Source organism: Canis lupus, chromosome 24 (genome assembly GCF_048164855.1).
Source record: "Canis lupus baileyi chromosome 24, mCanLup2.hap1, whole genome shotgun sequence".
In the NCBI taxonomy this organism is placed as follows: domain Eukaryota; kingdom Metazoa; phylum Chordata; class Mammalia; order Carnivora; family Canidae; genus Canis; species Canis lupus.
The window spans coordinates 16900293-16915003 of record NC_132861.1 but is presented as its reverse complement, the minus strand read 5'-3'; the positions used below and the strand labels follow the sequence as shown (position 1 = coordinate 16915003).

At 45.0% G+C, this 14711-nt stretch overlaps 1 protein-coding gene across 3 annotated transcripts in view; it reads right to left on the bottom strand.

Annotated features, from left to right (window-relative positions):
• SACS (sacsin molecular chaperone) overlaps positions 1-14711 on the bottom strand; it is an 89802-nt gene that overhangs the window by 45470 nt on the left and 29621 nt on the right. For 2 of the 3 annotated variants that reach the window (XM_072795774.1, XM_072795776.1), the window contains exon 3: positions 1900-2050. In XM_072795774.1, the coding sequence (XP_072651875.1) occupies positions 1900-2050 (151 nt within the window). Of the gene's footprint in view, positions 1-1899; positions 2051-2153; positions 2291-14711 lie in introns of those variants that run through there. The other variant, XM_072795775.1, reaches the window with a different exon arrangement.

Genomic DNA, 14711 nt, shown 5'->3' with positions numbered 1-14711 from the left:
GGAAGTTAAGTAATACTTCAAACCTCCTGCTTTGAGGTTCGACCACATTTGGATCAGGAAAATGCACAGCTATCACTAATAGCTCAGTCTCTTCATGAGACCAGAGGTACAGTGAAGAACTTACAAATTCCACTTCTAGGCCAGGGAAAGCAAAAGAGAGACAAGGAGAAGGAGGAGCATAGGTGACCCAGAAAGACAGAGGGCTGAGTAAGCGCCTTCTGCTTACTCTGTCCAATACCAACCAAAACCAGTGAGTTGACAAGGAGCCGTCAACAGTTTCTGTGTCCTGCCCACCCTGACATATTTAGAATTCCATTATCTCTGGGTCTGACTCAAGGCTTGTGAACAACATTGGCAAGACCCTCTTGTCTTACTCTACATCTACCCCCACTACACTGCACACACGCACACATGTGCACATCCATCTGGTGCCAAACTGCAACCAGCATACCTTTTATAAAGTCTCCCATACATTCTTTCCTTTCGGTTTCCCCTCTATAGTCAAGAGTCTAGAACATCCCTAGCTCAAGACAGCACAAGTGTCCTAACCAGACCTCGACCCACCCACCCCCACTCAGTCTGAAACACTTGATGCACCACAGCCACATTCACCATCCACTATCAATGCTCTGCACAGACATCTCCAAAAACACTTCTGATGACGACCCAGCCACAAAGAAGCCTGACAGTATGACCACATGTTAAGGGACAGGATGACAGAGTAGACCTAGAGGAGTAACCAAAAAAGGGGGTACAGAACCAGAAGAGTAGACACAGCAAGGCAAAGAGACAGAGGGGGGCCCAGAAAAAGAGGTAAGGATGACAAGTTTTGCTCCTCAATTCTGTCCACAGTCTTCAATCAAGTCACTGTCTGCATGCCATCAAACACCTGGGGAAGCTGGCAAGGAGGGTTGAGCTGTGGAGGAACAGAAGAGCAGTTTATCTAGAAACCTGTGTCTAAGTGCTCAAGAGCCCATGGTGTGGACCCAGGTACATAGAAGGTCAGGATTACACTGAGGGATTAAAAGTCACAGGGATCAAGTACTTCATCAGTTTGTATTGGGTATAAATCCAACACCTGAAACGTCATTCTGCATGGCTCAGTGTTCCATATATACTTAACATGTTTACCTCCTTTAAATACTGGAAATGATCTTTCAGCACATTAGAAGTGAAGAAATTTATTCAGATAAAAGAGTAAGCTACTTTTCAGAAAATGCGGAGTATGTTAATTTTCGGTAAAATGCCCCCATTTAACTCCTCCTTTGAGAAAATTTGTTTTTTCAGTCATCTTAAAAAATATATAGGACAATATGAAATACTCCCATCTTCCGAGGTTTTGATCTCATTCGTTTTCAGCTCAGACGTTTTCATGGGAATGCACTCCTCAAAATAACAGCTTCTATAATATAGTCTGAAGATCCTTTCAACCCTACATGTCTGTGATTCAAAACTAAGGGGAAACCTCTAAGACATTAAAGTTGAAATTAATCCCAGCGAAACGTACGACACAATCAGGGGGAAAAAAAAAAAAAAAAAGAGCAATGGCTAAGTCGCTTCAAGACAAGTAAACAACAACAACGAAAACCCTCTCGGCTGTAACGCCCATCAGAAAAAGTATCTTCATTTCAGGAAGTGAAGATTCAGACAAAAGGGCGGGCAGGGGGCAGGCAGGGGCAGGCAGGGGGCAGGCAGGGGGCCACAAACGCTGGAATGGTGAGTTACAACCAACGGTGATGCTCCTGTTGCTTCCCGAGCATCACCCCCAGGGTGAGCACTGCAGGAGCGTCTGCCTCCCGCGGCACCGGACGGAGCCCGTTCAGTCCCCGGGCCGGGAGCCTGCGGAGAGCGAGGGGCCGCGCTGCAAGCCCGAGCACGGACGGCGGCCGGCGGCCCTACCTCCCTGCCGCCCAGCCACAGCCGCTGCTCCGACGCCGGGAAGCCCGTCTCCGCCAGGATGCGCTCCTTGAGGTCGCGCACGGTCCAGGACGCCCGAGCCGCCACGGTCCTGCAGCCCACGCAGCCGGGGAGGACGGTCACCCGCAGCCACCTGCGCGAGAGGCAAAGGAACCTTCAGAGGGGGCCACGTGGGGCCGAGCGCCCCGGCCCGGCCCGGCCCGCCCCCGCCCCCGCCCCCGCCCCGGCAGCGTTACCGGTCCCCCATCGCCTGCGTCCTCGCCCAGCGCCGCGCCCGCTCACGGCCGCCGCCGCCGCACCCAGAGCCCCGGCGCGGGCCGGCAGCGCGGGATCCTCATGGCGCAGGCGGGCGCCGCCCCGGCCGGGCTCAGCCACAGCCCCGCGAGCCGCGGCACGGGCCGGGCTGGAAACGCGAGAGGAAGCCGCGGCCGCGGGGCGGGGCGGGGCGGGGCCAGGGCAAGCAGCGGCGGCGCGCTCCCAGCCAGCGGAGCCCCTGGAGGCGCCGCCCGCGGGCACGCGCCCGCCGGGACCGTTAGCCGCGCGGTCCACCCGCCCCGCCCCACCCGCGTCTGCAGGCCCCGCCCCGCCCGCGGGCCACGCCCCCACTCGCGTCAGCAGACCCCGCCCCGCCCGCGGGCCACGCCCCCGCCCGCGTCAGCAGACCCCGCCCCTCCCGCGGGCCCCGCCCCCGCCCGCGTCTGCAGGCTGGCGCGCGGGTCTGCAAGCGCGCGGGGCGGGGCCCAGGAGGACCTGAAACACTTAATTGTATATGCAGAACACACACACACAGAGAAGACGTGTATTTTCCCCGGCGGACCTCAACAGTACCGTGAAAGGCAGAGCTGGACATTCCTAGGGCCTACGTCTCCTTCGCCTCTGATGCCTTTCAATCCCTGGAAACATCTCCAAATAAGATTTATGGTGACTTCTTAGGTAGGCACAGCGGGGAAACGTGGGGATTGCAGAACACAAGTGTCTTTCACGGTCTCCCGTTTGTTTTTAAGGGACAGAAGTAGGATCAGTGAGTGGTTCAGTTTGCCAGAGGAAGGAGAGCCAGTAAGAAAGTAATAGATGAGAACACAAGAACACACAGGAACAGATCCCGTGACATGTTAAGATGCACGTAACTTATTCGGGCAACATTATCTTTTGTCGGTGGTCGCCTCAGTGTTTTCCCATCACGCCTGCAAGCTCTTTGAGATCAGAAACCAGAGCCTTAAAGTTGATGGCATCACCCAAGAGTAGCAAACGTTGCCTTGTAACTTAAAAGTGCACATTGCAAGGATCCCTGGGTGGCACAGCGGTTTGGCGCCTGCCTTTGGCCCAGGGCGCGATCCTGGAGACCCGGGATCGAATCCCACATTGGGCTCCCGGTGCATGGAGCCTGCTTCTCCCTCTGCCTATGTCTCTGCCTCTCTCTCTCTGTGTGACTATCATAAATAAATAAAAATTTTTAAAAAAGTGCACATTGCAGAATGAAGCTGCAGAAAATGTCTTTTCCTCTGATTTCTCATAGGTATAGATGAGAAGCATTGCAAGAAGGGGGGGGGGGGCAACATCTATTAATAAAATTCAAAGGCTATGTCCTGAACAAGTAAACTTGTGTTTCTTGCTTAAATACCTGGAATAGACTTAATTTTAGTGTTAGCCCAAAAAATGATATTAATTGCTGTTTTTTTTCAATTATTACTCCCCCCTCCATAAAAAATATTACTTAGAAGTTGATATCAGTAGTAATAGAGTACCTATACATCTATTCCATCCCTCCTATAACAGTATTTAGAAGGGAAAGTCTGTAGATCATTGCAGCTCTTTCCCCACTTGGCACAATCAATTAGAGAATAGCTAATTCAATATAAGATCAGGCCAGAAAACCCTAATGGACGAATATTTACTTTTTCAATCAGACAAGACTATACATGCAAATGCATTACAATATCAGCAGGTAGAAAGAATGAGCTCTCACTCTTCTGACATGGCACAGCACAACTCCGCCAGGAGAGATCCTCCACACCTAAATCCTTCAATAACCTCCAAGTCCACCTGCTTTCCTTATGCTCTCTCCTAGGGGGCCAGGCAAACATGATGTGGTGCAGAGGTGAAGCCATAAGAGAAAGGAATGATCCTGATGGAGAGGATTTCACAAGTAGTGAGGCAGGGGCACCTAGGTGGCTCAGATCGTGATCCCGGGGTCCTGGGATTCAGTCTTGCATCAGGCTCCCCACGAGCAGCCTGCTTCTCCCTCTGCCTGTGTCTCTGCCTCTCTTTCTCTGTGTCTCTCATGAATAAATAAATAAAATCTTAAAAAATAAAGGATTATTCTGCATGGGAAATGCAAGTAAATCTGGAATTCAAAAGAGATGTCAAGGCTAAAGATAGATTTGGGGGCAGCCCGGTGGCGCAGCGGTTTAGCGCCGCCTGCAGCCCAGGGCATGATCCTGGAGACCCTGGATCGAGTCCCATGTCGGGCTCTCTGCATGGAGCCTGCTTCTCCCTCTCATTCTCTCTCTGTGTCTCTATGAATAAATAAATAAAATATTTTAAAAAAAAGATAGATTTGGAAATCATTTGTTTAGTCATTCAGATACTATTTACTAAACCTCTCCTATTCCCTAGAAGGATACATTTCTAAATGACAACAAAGCAAAGTCCCCATCTCATGCTTGCACTCTAGGGAATCCGGAAGACAACAATAAACAAATAGACAATATATAAATTCATCCTATGATGTCAGCCAAGTAGGGATAAGTACTATTTAAAAGTGGAGAGAGGAAGCTGGGGCAGGATAAGATAAGAGAGGAAAAGCTGAGATGGCCATAGAACTCCTTTCTAAGAACTGACATGTGAAAAGAGGACAGGATGAAACACAGGAAAATAAAGTTATCCAGAATGATGTCGTTCAAGAAAAAAGGGGGATGGAGCAATCATTGCAGCCCCTGTACCCATCACCTTTGACCTGGATTGGGTATCATTCCCTCCTCCCTGGGTTGCCCCTCCTCAACTTCTCTCCTCCCGACCCATCATCCCACTGCAAAATCAAAGTTGAAATTGATGTCTTTGCTGTTTGCTGATGGCTTCCCAGAGCCTGAACACAGTTCTAATACAGAATAGGTGCTCAATAACTATGAGGAAAGGAAGGAAAGATTAAAGGAAGGAAAAAAGGAAGCATGCAAGGGAAGAATTAAATAAAGGAAGTGGGGGCTGAAAGAAAGGGAGGAAAAAAGACTAAATATCTGGAAAATACAGAAAAGTAGGTAGGAGCTCAAACATTATACATAATTCTAACACCCCAATACAAACAACATTTTTATCCATTGCCATTAATTTAAGGGTTTTTTATGAGATTATAATAATACTACAGGTACATAGTATCTTTTCAACTACAGTACATAGACATTTTTTCAACATTTTTCTCACTGAATAAATTGTATTTCTAATAACTGCCTAATTTTCCACTGAGAAGAAATGTCTTAGGCTACTCAACCCTACTGATACTTGCGGGGGTATTTTAATTTTTCGGAAGTGCACAGACCAATAAATATCTTTGTTCATGAACTTTTACCACTGTTTAAGATGAGAAAGAAATTTGCAAAAGTGATGTATTCTAATCAACGTGTAGCTGAGCCTTAACCTCTTCTGTAGGAGCATGTTATAAAATGCAGAACAGCAAGAAGCCAAAACTTTAGTTTCTTCTTTTAGAATGAATGAGTCCAGACTCTAAAAAACAAGAAGTCATGGGACCACCCTTTGAGCCTATTTCAGTTGTAGAGATGAGCAAAATAAGATCATTTTATTGCACAAGCCAGACTCAGCAGGACAACAGCAGAAAACGATGTCATTTCTTCTCATGAGCCATGTTTTAATTTTCCCTGGTGCTTCTTTCTTTCCCTTGCCCTGGATGACAGAGCCAGCTGAGCCCTAGCCTCCCTATCACTCCTAGATCATAAAAATTCTCCAGTCTCATTCAGTCCTTCAAATGACTCACCTTAGTAATTGAAAACCCTACCCAGGGTAACAACCAAAACACCAGTCCAATCGAATGAAAAAGTCTTAAATAGTAACTGGGCTTCCTTTATTCTAGTTCATTCCCACCACATCGACAGCAGTTTGGAAGCATAGTGCAAGGCTGAGAGTTAATTTCCCCTGAAACAACACTTCATGATTTTATGAAATGGAATGTGCCTAATAGCATGTCTCTGATCAGAGGGAAACAATAAATTAGTCCTTCTGGAGAATGTTTGCCAGTTATATAAAGACAAAAGAATGACAAGTCATTATTCCTTTGTTTAATGAGTCAGCACAAGGCTGTTTAGCCTGAAAATAAGATGAGGATATCATGGGCATGCTTTAGGACAGTAAAATCCTAAAAAATGAGTAAAAATCATAAGCCAAACAGAAAGAGGAAAAAAAAAATCTCTCATGGAGAGCAAATAGCACCTACAAAAAAAATAGAGTAAAAAAAAAAAAAAAAATAGCAGTAAAGCTGAGGGATTACAAGTAGCTCCATATGATAGGATCAGAGAGTAGGATTAAATTAGGATTATATTTTACATATAAAAGTGCAGGAAATATGATCCTAGAGCAGTTTGTGGGAATATGGCCATGAAGTATCCTTTATGCTACATTCAGAGTTATGTAGGTGGCACTTTCAGATTTTAATCAGGTCAGGCGATCATAATTACACTCTATAAAGATTCCTTAGGTGGCAGGAGTGAGGATGACTTGGAAGAAGACAAGACTTAAAACAGGAACAGGGATCCCTGGGTGGCGCAGTGGTTTGGCACCTGCCTTTGGCCCAGGGCGCGATCCTGGAGACCCAGGATTGAATCCCACGTCGGGCTCCCGGTGCATGGAGCCTGCTTCTCCCTCTGCCTATGTCTCTGCCTCTGTGTGTGTGTGTGTGTGACTATCATAAATAAATAAAAATTTTTTAAAAAAAAGGAACAAAATTTTTAAAAAATGGTATCTGTAAGATTAAGTAAAAACCTTCAAAAAAGGAATTAGGAGTGCCAAGTCTCACATAGGTAAAGTGCCTGTAGGATTTGACAACTAGGAAGCCCATGTTGACTCAATGCTCCAGAACCTGCAAGAATTTCCTGATGATTATAGAATCAAGTTCAAGTTATTATGCATGATTTATAAGGCCCATCACAACCAAGTCCTGGTCAACCTTCTCAGATTCTTCTGAGGCCACCCCATGGTCTGTCTCCATGACCAGCTTATAATAATATGTAACTCCCCCCCAAAAATTAATAATAATAATAATAATATGTAACCCTTACAGAATACTTACACTGTGCCAGGCACTGACTAAAATCCTTATGTGATTTAACCCATCAGATCTTGCCAACAACCCCATGAAGTACATAAAATCTTAATTTTCAGATACGGAAAATGAAACTAAACATTTTACTTGTAGCTCCAGAGCTCTAAGTGGGAGAGCCAGGAAGAGAGCCAGGATCTGTAGTCCAACTCCAGAGCCCATGCACTATTCATATTAAACTATAATATTCAGAGAATACAATCACCTCACATTGCCTAGCTCCCCCCGTGTACCCTGCCCACATTGTCCTCACCTACTTGCAGTCCCCTTCCCATCACTTTCCATCAAATAAATTCCTAAGTCCTTTTCCAAGAATGACCACCTCTCCCAGCTTTCCCTGACTCTTCTGGGCCAATTCTATCTAATGTGTACATTGTATATTTACCATTGGTATTACACATCTCACATTTTTAACTATTATTAATTTTTATTCATTGCAAAGGGAACACCTTTGCATTTCTCTTTGTATCTCAAGGGCCTAGTACAGAGTAATCTTCAATAAATGTTGCTAAGATGTTTGAGAGTTAAAGTTGCATACAGATAAATAGCAACTTCACTCCTAATATCAGTCAACAAGGTTTGGTTTGGTTTTGGGGTCTGATTACCTGACTAGCAGTAGTTAAACTGATAAAGGTTTGTTTTTCCCACAGGTCAGGAAGTCAGGAGGAATGCCATTCTTTGACAATGTCAAGACTTGCATTTCAGTAATGTTTTAGGACTTTCTCCCCTTGTCAGAAAATGGCTAAGAAACCTCTAATATCTCTGTATTCAGTGTAAGAGGAAGGGGGAAGGGGAGAAAACAGTTCCACCTGCTTTATCAGAAAAACAAGAATTTTCCCAGCAGACTTCTATTTCTGTATCATTGGCCACCCTGAGCCGCAAGGAAGGCAGGGAAAACCAAGCCTCTAAAATAGAAGTTTATAGCAAGAGGATAGGGATTTTTGAGTGACTGTCTGATCAGCCTAGGACACTATCTATGATATTGCTCTCATATACATGGAAAATTTATTTTTAAAGCGTCCACAGAAATATTAGAAAACAATGCAACAGGGGTGGGCCTGGGTGGTTTGGTGGTTTAGCGGTTTAGCGCCACCTTCAGCCCAGGGCCTGATCCTAGAGACCCAGGATGGAGCCCCACGTCGGACTCCCTGCATGGACCCTGCTTCTCCCTCTGCCTGTGTCTCTGCCTCTTTCTCTCTCTCTCTCTCTCTCTCTCTCTCTCTCTCTCTCTCTCTCTGTGTATGTCTCATTAATAAATAAATTCTTTAAAAAAAAAGAATGAAAAAAATGCAACAAGTTAGGTTTTTTTCTAAAGATTTTCGTTTATTTATTTGAGAGAGAATGAGACAGATCACAGAGGTAGAGAGAGAAGTAGACTCCCCACTGAGTAGGGAGCCCGATGCAGGGCTTGATCCCAGGACCCTGGGATTATGACCCAAATTGATGGCAGACACTTAGCAACTGAGCCACCCAGGCACCCTAATTAGTTTTTTAAAGCCTGATTAGTAACATATCAAGACAATTTTTTCCAAAGAATAGTTCGGGGGAAATATTTCACGCAAGTAATCTTTCTTTGCCTTGGGATGGGATTTGGGTAAATCCTATGATTTTTCTGCTCTTTTTTATATAATGACAGTCCTGAGGTCACTTTAAGTTACAAAGTATAGTTTCAATTCTCTAACTGGAATAAAGTCCAGGCAAAACATTCAACAAAAGTCAGCTTCTCCTTGATGTTCCCATCACCACACTACACAAAGTCCTATAGTCAAAGGCTGCCTGCTTTCCAGGAGTGGGTGGGGACAGTCTCTGTTCTCTCCCTGTTCCTCCAAAGAGTTGCAGTTCGACCCCACACAGGCCAAAGCTGTGCAGGCAGGAAAGGCAGGAGGATGGGTGGTTCCTTGGCTGGGTGGCTTTGAGCCCTGTAGGTCTGGCAGGTGAAGTCAGCTCACCACTTCTCCTGCGGAAGTCTCTGGAAAGTCCTGTCCCTGAGGACCTCAGCTATGAGGCAAAAGCATTTCTACACTGAGCAATCACTCATGACCCTTTCTACAACCTTAAAGAATTCCACGTCACCCCCTACTTGTTGTTCTCGCCCCACCTCAAGCAACTCTATTGAAGAAGCCCAACCTGATGCTCTTGCACTTAGTTCAGATGTGTTCTATGGAAAATTCTCTCACGTCCCTTGCCCAGCAAGCTTAGGCAGTGCAGGCCAATGCCAACACAGTCACCTCCCTCCTGCTGCCTCAGAGTGCTTGTGCCCCAGGCCTGAACTGGCCTCCGCCCCAGTTCCAAGTTCTCTGTGTGGTTCACCAGGCTTGGTGTAAAGGAGGTAAACCCCTCTAATCCTGTCCACTTGGCAACATCTCTCTCCAAATAACCTCTACCGAACTTCTCTCTGTACTCAGGCTAAGGGGGGAAGGGGTTTCCCTCACAGTTTATGCTCTGAGGCTCTTTGTAATTACATATATGAAAGAGGGTCTGTCTGCAAACAATTTGGTATACAATATCACTGTTAAAATTAAGGTGGAAGCACTTTATTTTAGCACTTTGTTACCTTAGATACACACTAGCCATCAGAATAATTCAAATTGTGTTTTCATAAAGCCCAAGAGAAGAAAAATATGAATAACATGTGAATCAACAAATATATATATGTGAGATGTATATATATATATAATTATGCATTCATTAATTCAAAGTTCAGATACCACAGTATACCAGAATTAGTAATTAAACAAAACAACACCTAGCTCCTATGAGGCTCATATTTTCATAATGGGGAGGCAGAAAATAAATAGAGACAATAATATGCAAAGCAGAAATAAGTCCTCTGATGAAATATGGTGGGCAAGGAATGGAGCATGACATGGGCTGGGGTGCTATTTATCTTAATGTCATCTGAGAATGGAACCAAATACGCAAAGTGAGAAAACACCCAGAAGGATGCCCTAGGACGATGCTGGTGATCGAGGAAACATATCCCTTTCCCAAAGGTGAACTGTAAGGATAAGATTTCTTCTCCATAAAAAACAAAATTTGCTAGTCTAGTTCATTCTCCTTAACTCACCTCACCTTATTACTATAATTCTGCTTAAAGTATTTAAAATTTAAAGAGTACTCATCAGAATCCTATGTATTCTATCCACTACAAATTTCTAAATAGAATATCTCAACCACATTAATAAAAGAGAAGATAAGAACCATATGATCAAGAACAGACACAGAGATCAATGGAAAAGAATAGAAAACCTAGAAAGCAGACCCACAGCTGTATGGTCAACTAATCCTCAACAAAACAGCAAAGAATATCCAATGGAAATAAGATAGTCTCTTCAACAAATGGTGTTGAGATAACTGAACAGCCACATGCAGAAAAATGAAACTGGACCACTTTTTTATACCATACCTAAATTCAAAACGGATCTAAAAGTGAGACAGGAAACCATCAGAATCCTAGAGGAGAACACAGGCAGCAACCTCTCTGACCTGAGCCATAGCAACTTTTTACTAGACCCATTGCCAGAGGAAAGGGAAACAAAAGCAACAATGAACCATTGGGACTTCATCAAGGTAAAAATCTTCTACACAGTGAAGAAAGCTATCAACAAAACTAAACAGCCTACAGAGTGGGAGAAAATATTTGCAAATGATGTATTTGATAAAGGGTTAGCATCCAAAATCTATAAAGAACTTATCAAACTCAATACCCGCCAAAAAAAATAAATAAAATAATCCAGTTAAGAAATGGGGAGAAGACATAATTAGACATTTTTCCCAGTTAAACATCCAGATGGCTAACAGACACATGGAAACAAGCTCAAAATCACTCATCATCAGGGAAATACAAATCAAAACCATGATGAGATACCACCTCACACCTGTCAAAGTTGGTGAGGATGTGGAGAAAGGGGATCCCTCTGCACATTCTGCAGGTGGGAATGCAGACTAGTGCAGCCACTCTGGAGAACAGTATGGAGGTTCCTCAAAATGTTAACAATAGAAGTTCCCTGTGATCCAGCAACTGCACTACTAGGTATTTATCCAAAGGATCCAAAAATATAGATTCAAAGAAGCTCCAATGTTTATAGCAGCATTATCAAAGATTTCCAAACTATGGAAAAAACCCAAATGTCCATTGACTGATGAAAGGATCAAGAAGATGTGGTGTGTACACATGCAATGCAATATCACTTAGCCATCAAAAAGAATGAAATCTTGCCATTTGCAATGACATGGTTAGAGCTAGACTATATTATGCCAAATGAAATGAGTCAGGTGGAGAAAGACAAATACCATATGATTTCACTCATATGCGGAATCTGAGAAAAAAACAGGTGAACATATGGGAAGGGGGAAAAAAGGAGAGGGAAGCAAACCATAAGACACTCTTAACAAGAGAGAATAAACAAGGTTGATGGAAGGGAGGTGGGGGGGATGGGCTAGACAGTGATGGGCATTAAAGAGGGCACTTGTTATGATGAGCACTGGGTGTTATCTGTAAGTGATGAATCACTAGATTCTACTCCCAAAAACAATATTACACTATATGTTAACTAATTAGAATTTAAGTAAAAATTTGAAGAAAATGAAGTCAATTAAACTACCTATTTAATTGAGGTATTCTTCCAACCGATGAATATCTTGTTTAATATTGGTTTAAAATTCATTCAATAAGGGACGCTTTGGTGGCTCAGCGTTTGGGCGCCTGCCTTCAGCTCAGGTTGTGATCCCAGGATCCAGGATCAAGTCCCACGTCGGGCTCCCTGCATGGAGCCTGCTTCTCCCTCTCCCTATGTCTCTGCCTCTCTCTCTGTGTGTGCCTCCCATGAATAAATAAATTTTTTTAAAAAATTCATTCAATGAGTACTATTGCCTTAAGGGGAAACCCTCCATTTTTGTTTATATCTCTACAAGCCGCTGGTGTGTGCACCAGGTTAGTGTGTACTATCATGAGCATGTATGTTTGGGCATGTAGAAGGCAACTGTCTTTTAACACACTATGAGTCTTTATGCATCTGAATTATAATAAACTATTATTACTAATGGGAGCGGGATTTTCAACTGTCTGTGCCTGGAGACATTCTGCACAAATTAAACGAGGACACTTCCCCATTCCCGCTCATCTGCACATCCTAAAAGGCCCTGTGCAATTATGGCAGGATATGCACAGCAATGGGGGGAGAGAGGTGGCAGGGAGCACCCAGACCCACAACATCCAGGCAGAACCGGATGCTAGATGGTATCATTAGTAACACTTTTATCTCAGCTAGGAGAAAAAGCCACACGTCTCCATGCTTATCTCTAGAGCCTTCTTCCCTTTGGCCTTGTTCTCTTCCTTACTCCTGAGTTACTGACCTTGCCATGTTTGATAAGCCCCTGCATCACTTCCATCGGAGTCTCTCAGACCTTGAAAGAACATGGTAAGTATTTCTCCTCTGTCAGGCTTGTTGGTGTCCCACTGGCTTTCTCTTTATGCTTACGGCATCCCCACACTTCCTTCTCTACCTCCCTGTGCCCTCCCACGACCCGACTTCTCGGGCCAGTACCATTCCCATCTCTTCTTCCCTCTCATAGGCTCTTCTAGAAACAACTGCTCACATACAATTCTGTTTTGACGATTTTGAGAGCAGTATCTGATTGCATGTGAAATGAAGTGGTGACCCACTATAATAGAAACATGAAAGAGGAGTGCAGGTGACTGTCAGGGTCTTGGGGAAGGCAAGGGTGGCTACAGAAAACAGGGGCAAAATCAAGAAAAAATGATGAGCCAAAGATGCAAATTCCTGTACCAATGGCTTCCCATGTCACTCAGAGGAAAAGTCAGGGTCCTTAGCATATAAGGCATCAGTGGTCAAATGCCCTGTGTCCCAGGGCTTATATCCTCCTCAATCATTGGCTCCCTGGTCCCTGCCTCACCTCCCTCTAGCTCATTCTACCACAGCTACGCTTGGCACCCTTCAGTCCTGAACATCAAAACACATTCCCCTGGCTCAGGGTCTTTGCACTTGCTGTTCCCCATTTGGCATGATCTTAATCCAGATGGCATTTTTCACTCTCTCACCTCCATTATGTCTGCATACATGTCAAACGTCATCTTTCTCAGGAGGCCTTCCCAACCACCCTGTAAAACAGCAACATTCCCAATGTGCCCCCCCCTTTAAATTACCTAATCCCTCTCTAATAGAACCTATGACCATCTGATACATACTTGGTTACTTATTTGTACAACATCTAGCTCTACTCCATGAGAGCAAAGCCACTGTCTGTTGAGTTCACTGCTCTCTTCCCAGCATGGGATGGGGTCTGGCATGCCACAGGTACTCAAGAAATACTGTTGAATGCATGAATGGATGCATGCTCACTCTGCTGGCATCCTGGACTCCATGCTGATACCTGAGGTCCATATCCCTCCCAGCTTGTTCCAATCTTGGTTTCCAGCCTCTAACCCCAGGGCTCCAGCACTGCCAGGCTCACTGCAGCCACAGCTCTGACTATGCCCTCTAGATGTTGGTTGTCCCCTGGCTTCAGCCCCCTGGCAGGTGGCTCTCCGCTTTGCTCCATGGAGCCTGTGACCTCGTGTCCTATATTCAGTCTGCAGGTGCCAACTGACCCCACCAGCAGGTCACTTAGCAGGACAGATCCTGCCACTTTGGCCTCCTTCCCAGGACAAGCAACCACCAGGAGATTGGGAGAACAAGGTCACAGTCACATTGTACTTCCTTAATGAAGATTCTTAAATCTTGGTGAGAACCCACAGCTCAAATATTCAAAAAAAACCTGTGTCTGGTGTTTAAGATTAAGAACCTACACTCTGGCGGTGCCTGGGTGGCTCAGTCAGTTAAGCATCTACCTTTGGCTCAGGTCATGATCCAGGGGTCCTGGGACTGAGCCCCATGATGGGCTCCCTGCTTAGTGGGGGGTCTGCTTCTCCCTCCCCCTCTGCCCCTCCCCCATTCCTGCATGTACACACTCTCTCAAATAAATAAAATCTTTAAAAAAAAAAAAGAACCTACATTCCGATGAGTCTTATTGAGAGATGTTCCTAAGAATACACCTCTGCACAAGAGACTTCAGTTTTGTTGTACCAGACATCACTAGAATTGCATCATGACTGCTGTGCCCTCCCCAAATCCTCCCTCAGAGGAGGCCTCAAGAGTCCCTTCCCACCTCCAGACACGTCATTCTCTTGCCCCTGTACCATGTCCTGCCTAAGGTCATAAGTCCCAAAGCTCTTGAGCATGTTGACACCCCCCTACAGTGGGTGTATCACTAAATCATGCTCTTTGCTCCCTGGTACTACAACATTTACCATAACTGCCTCAGTGTGACCCCTCCACCCCTGGTTTGCATCCCCCTACAAAACCCATCTCAGTACCACATCTCTCCATCTTGTGACTACCCAAGCCTTGGAAATAGTATCCTAAGTTAAATGAGTCAAGCGCTCAAGACCACACATTATGGGCTTCCATTT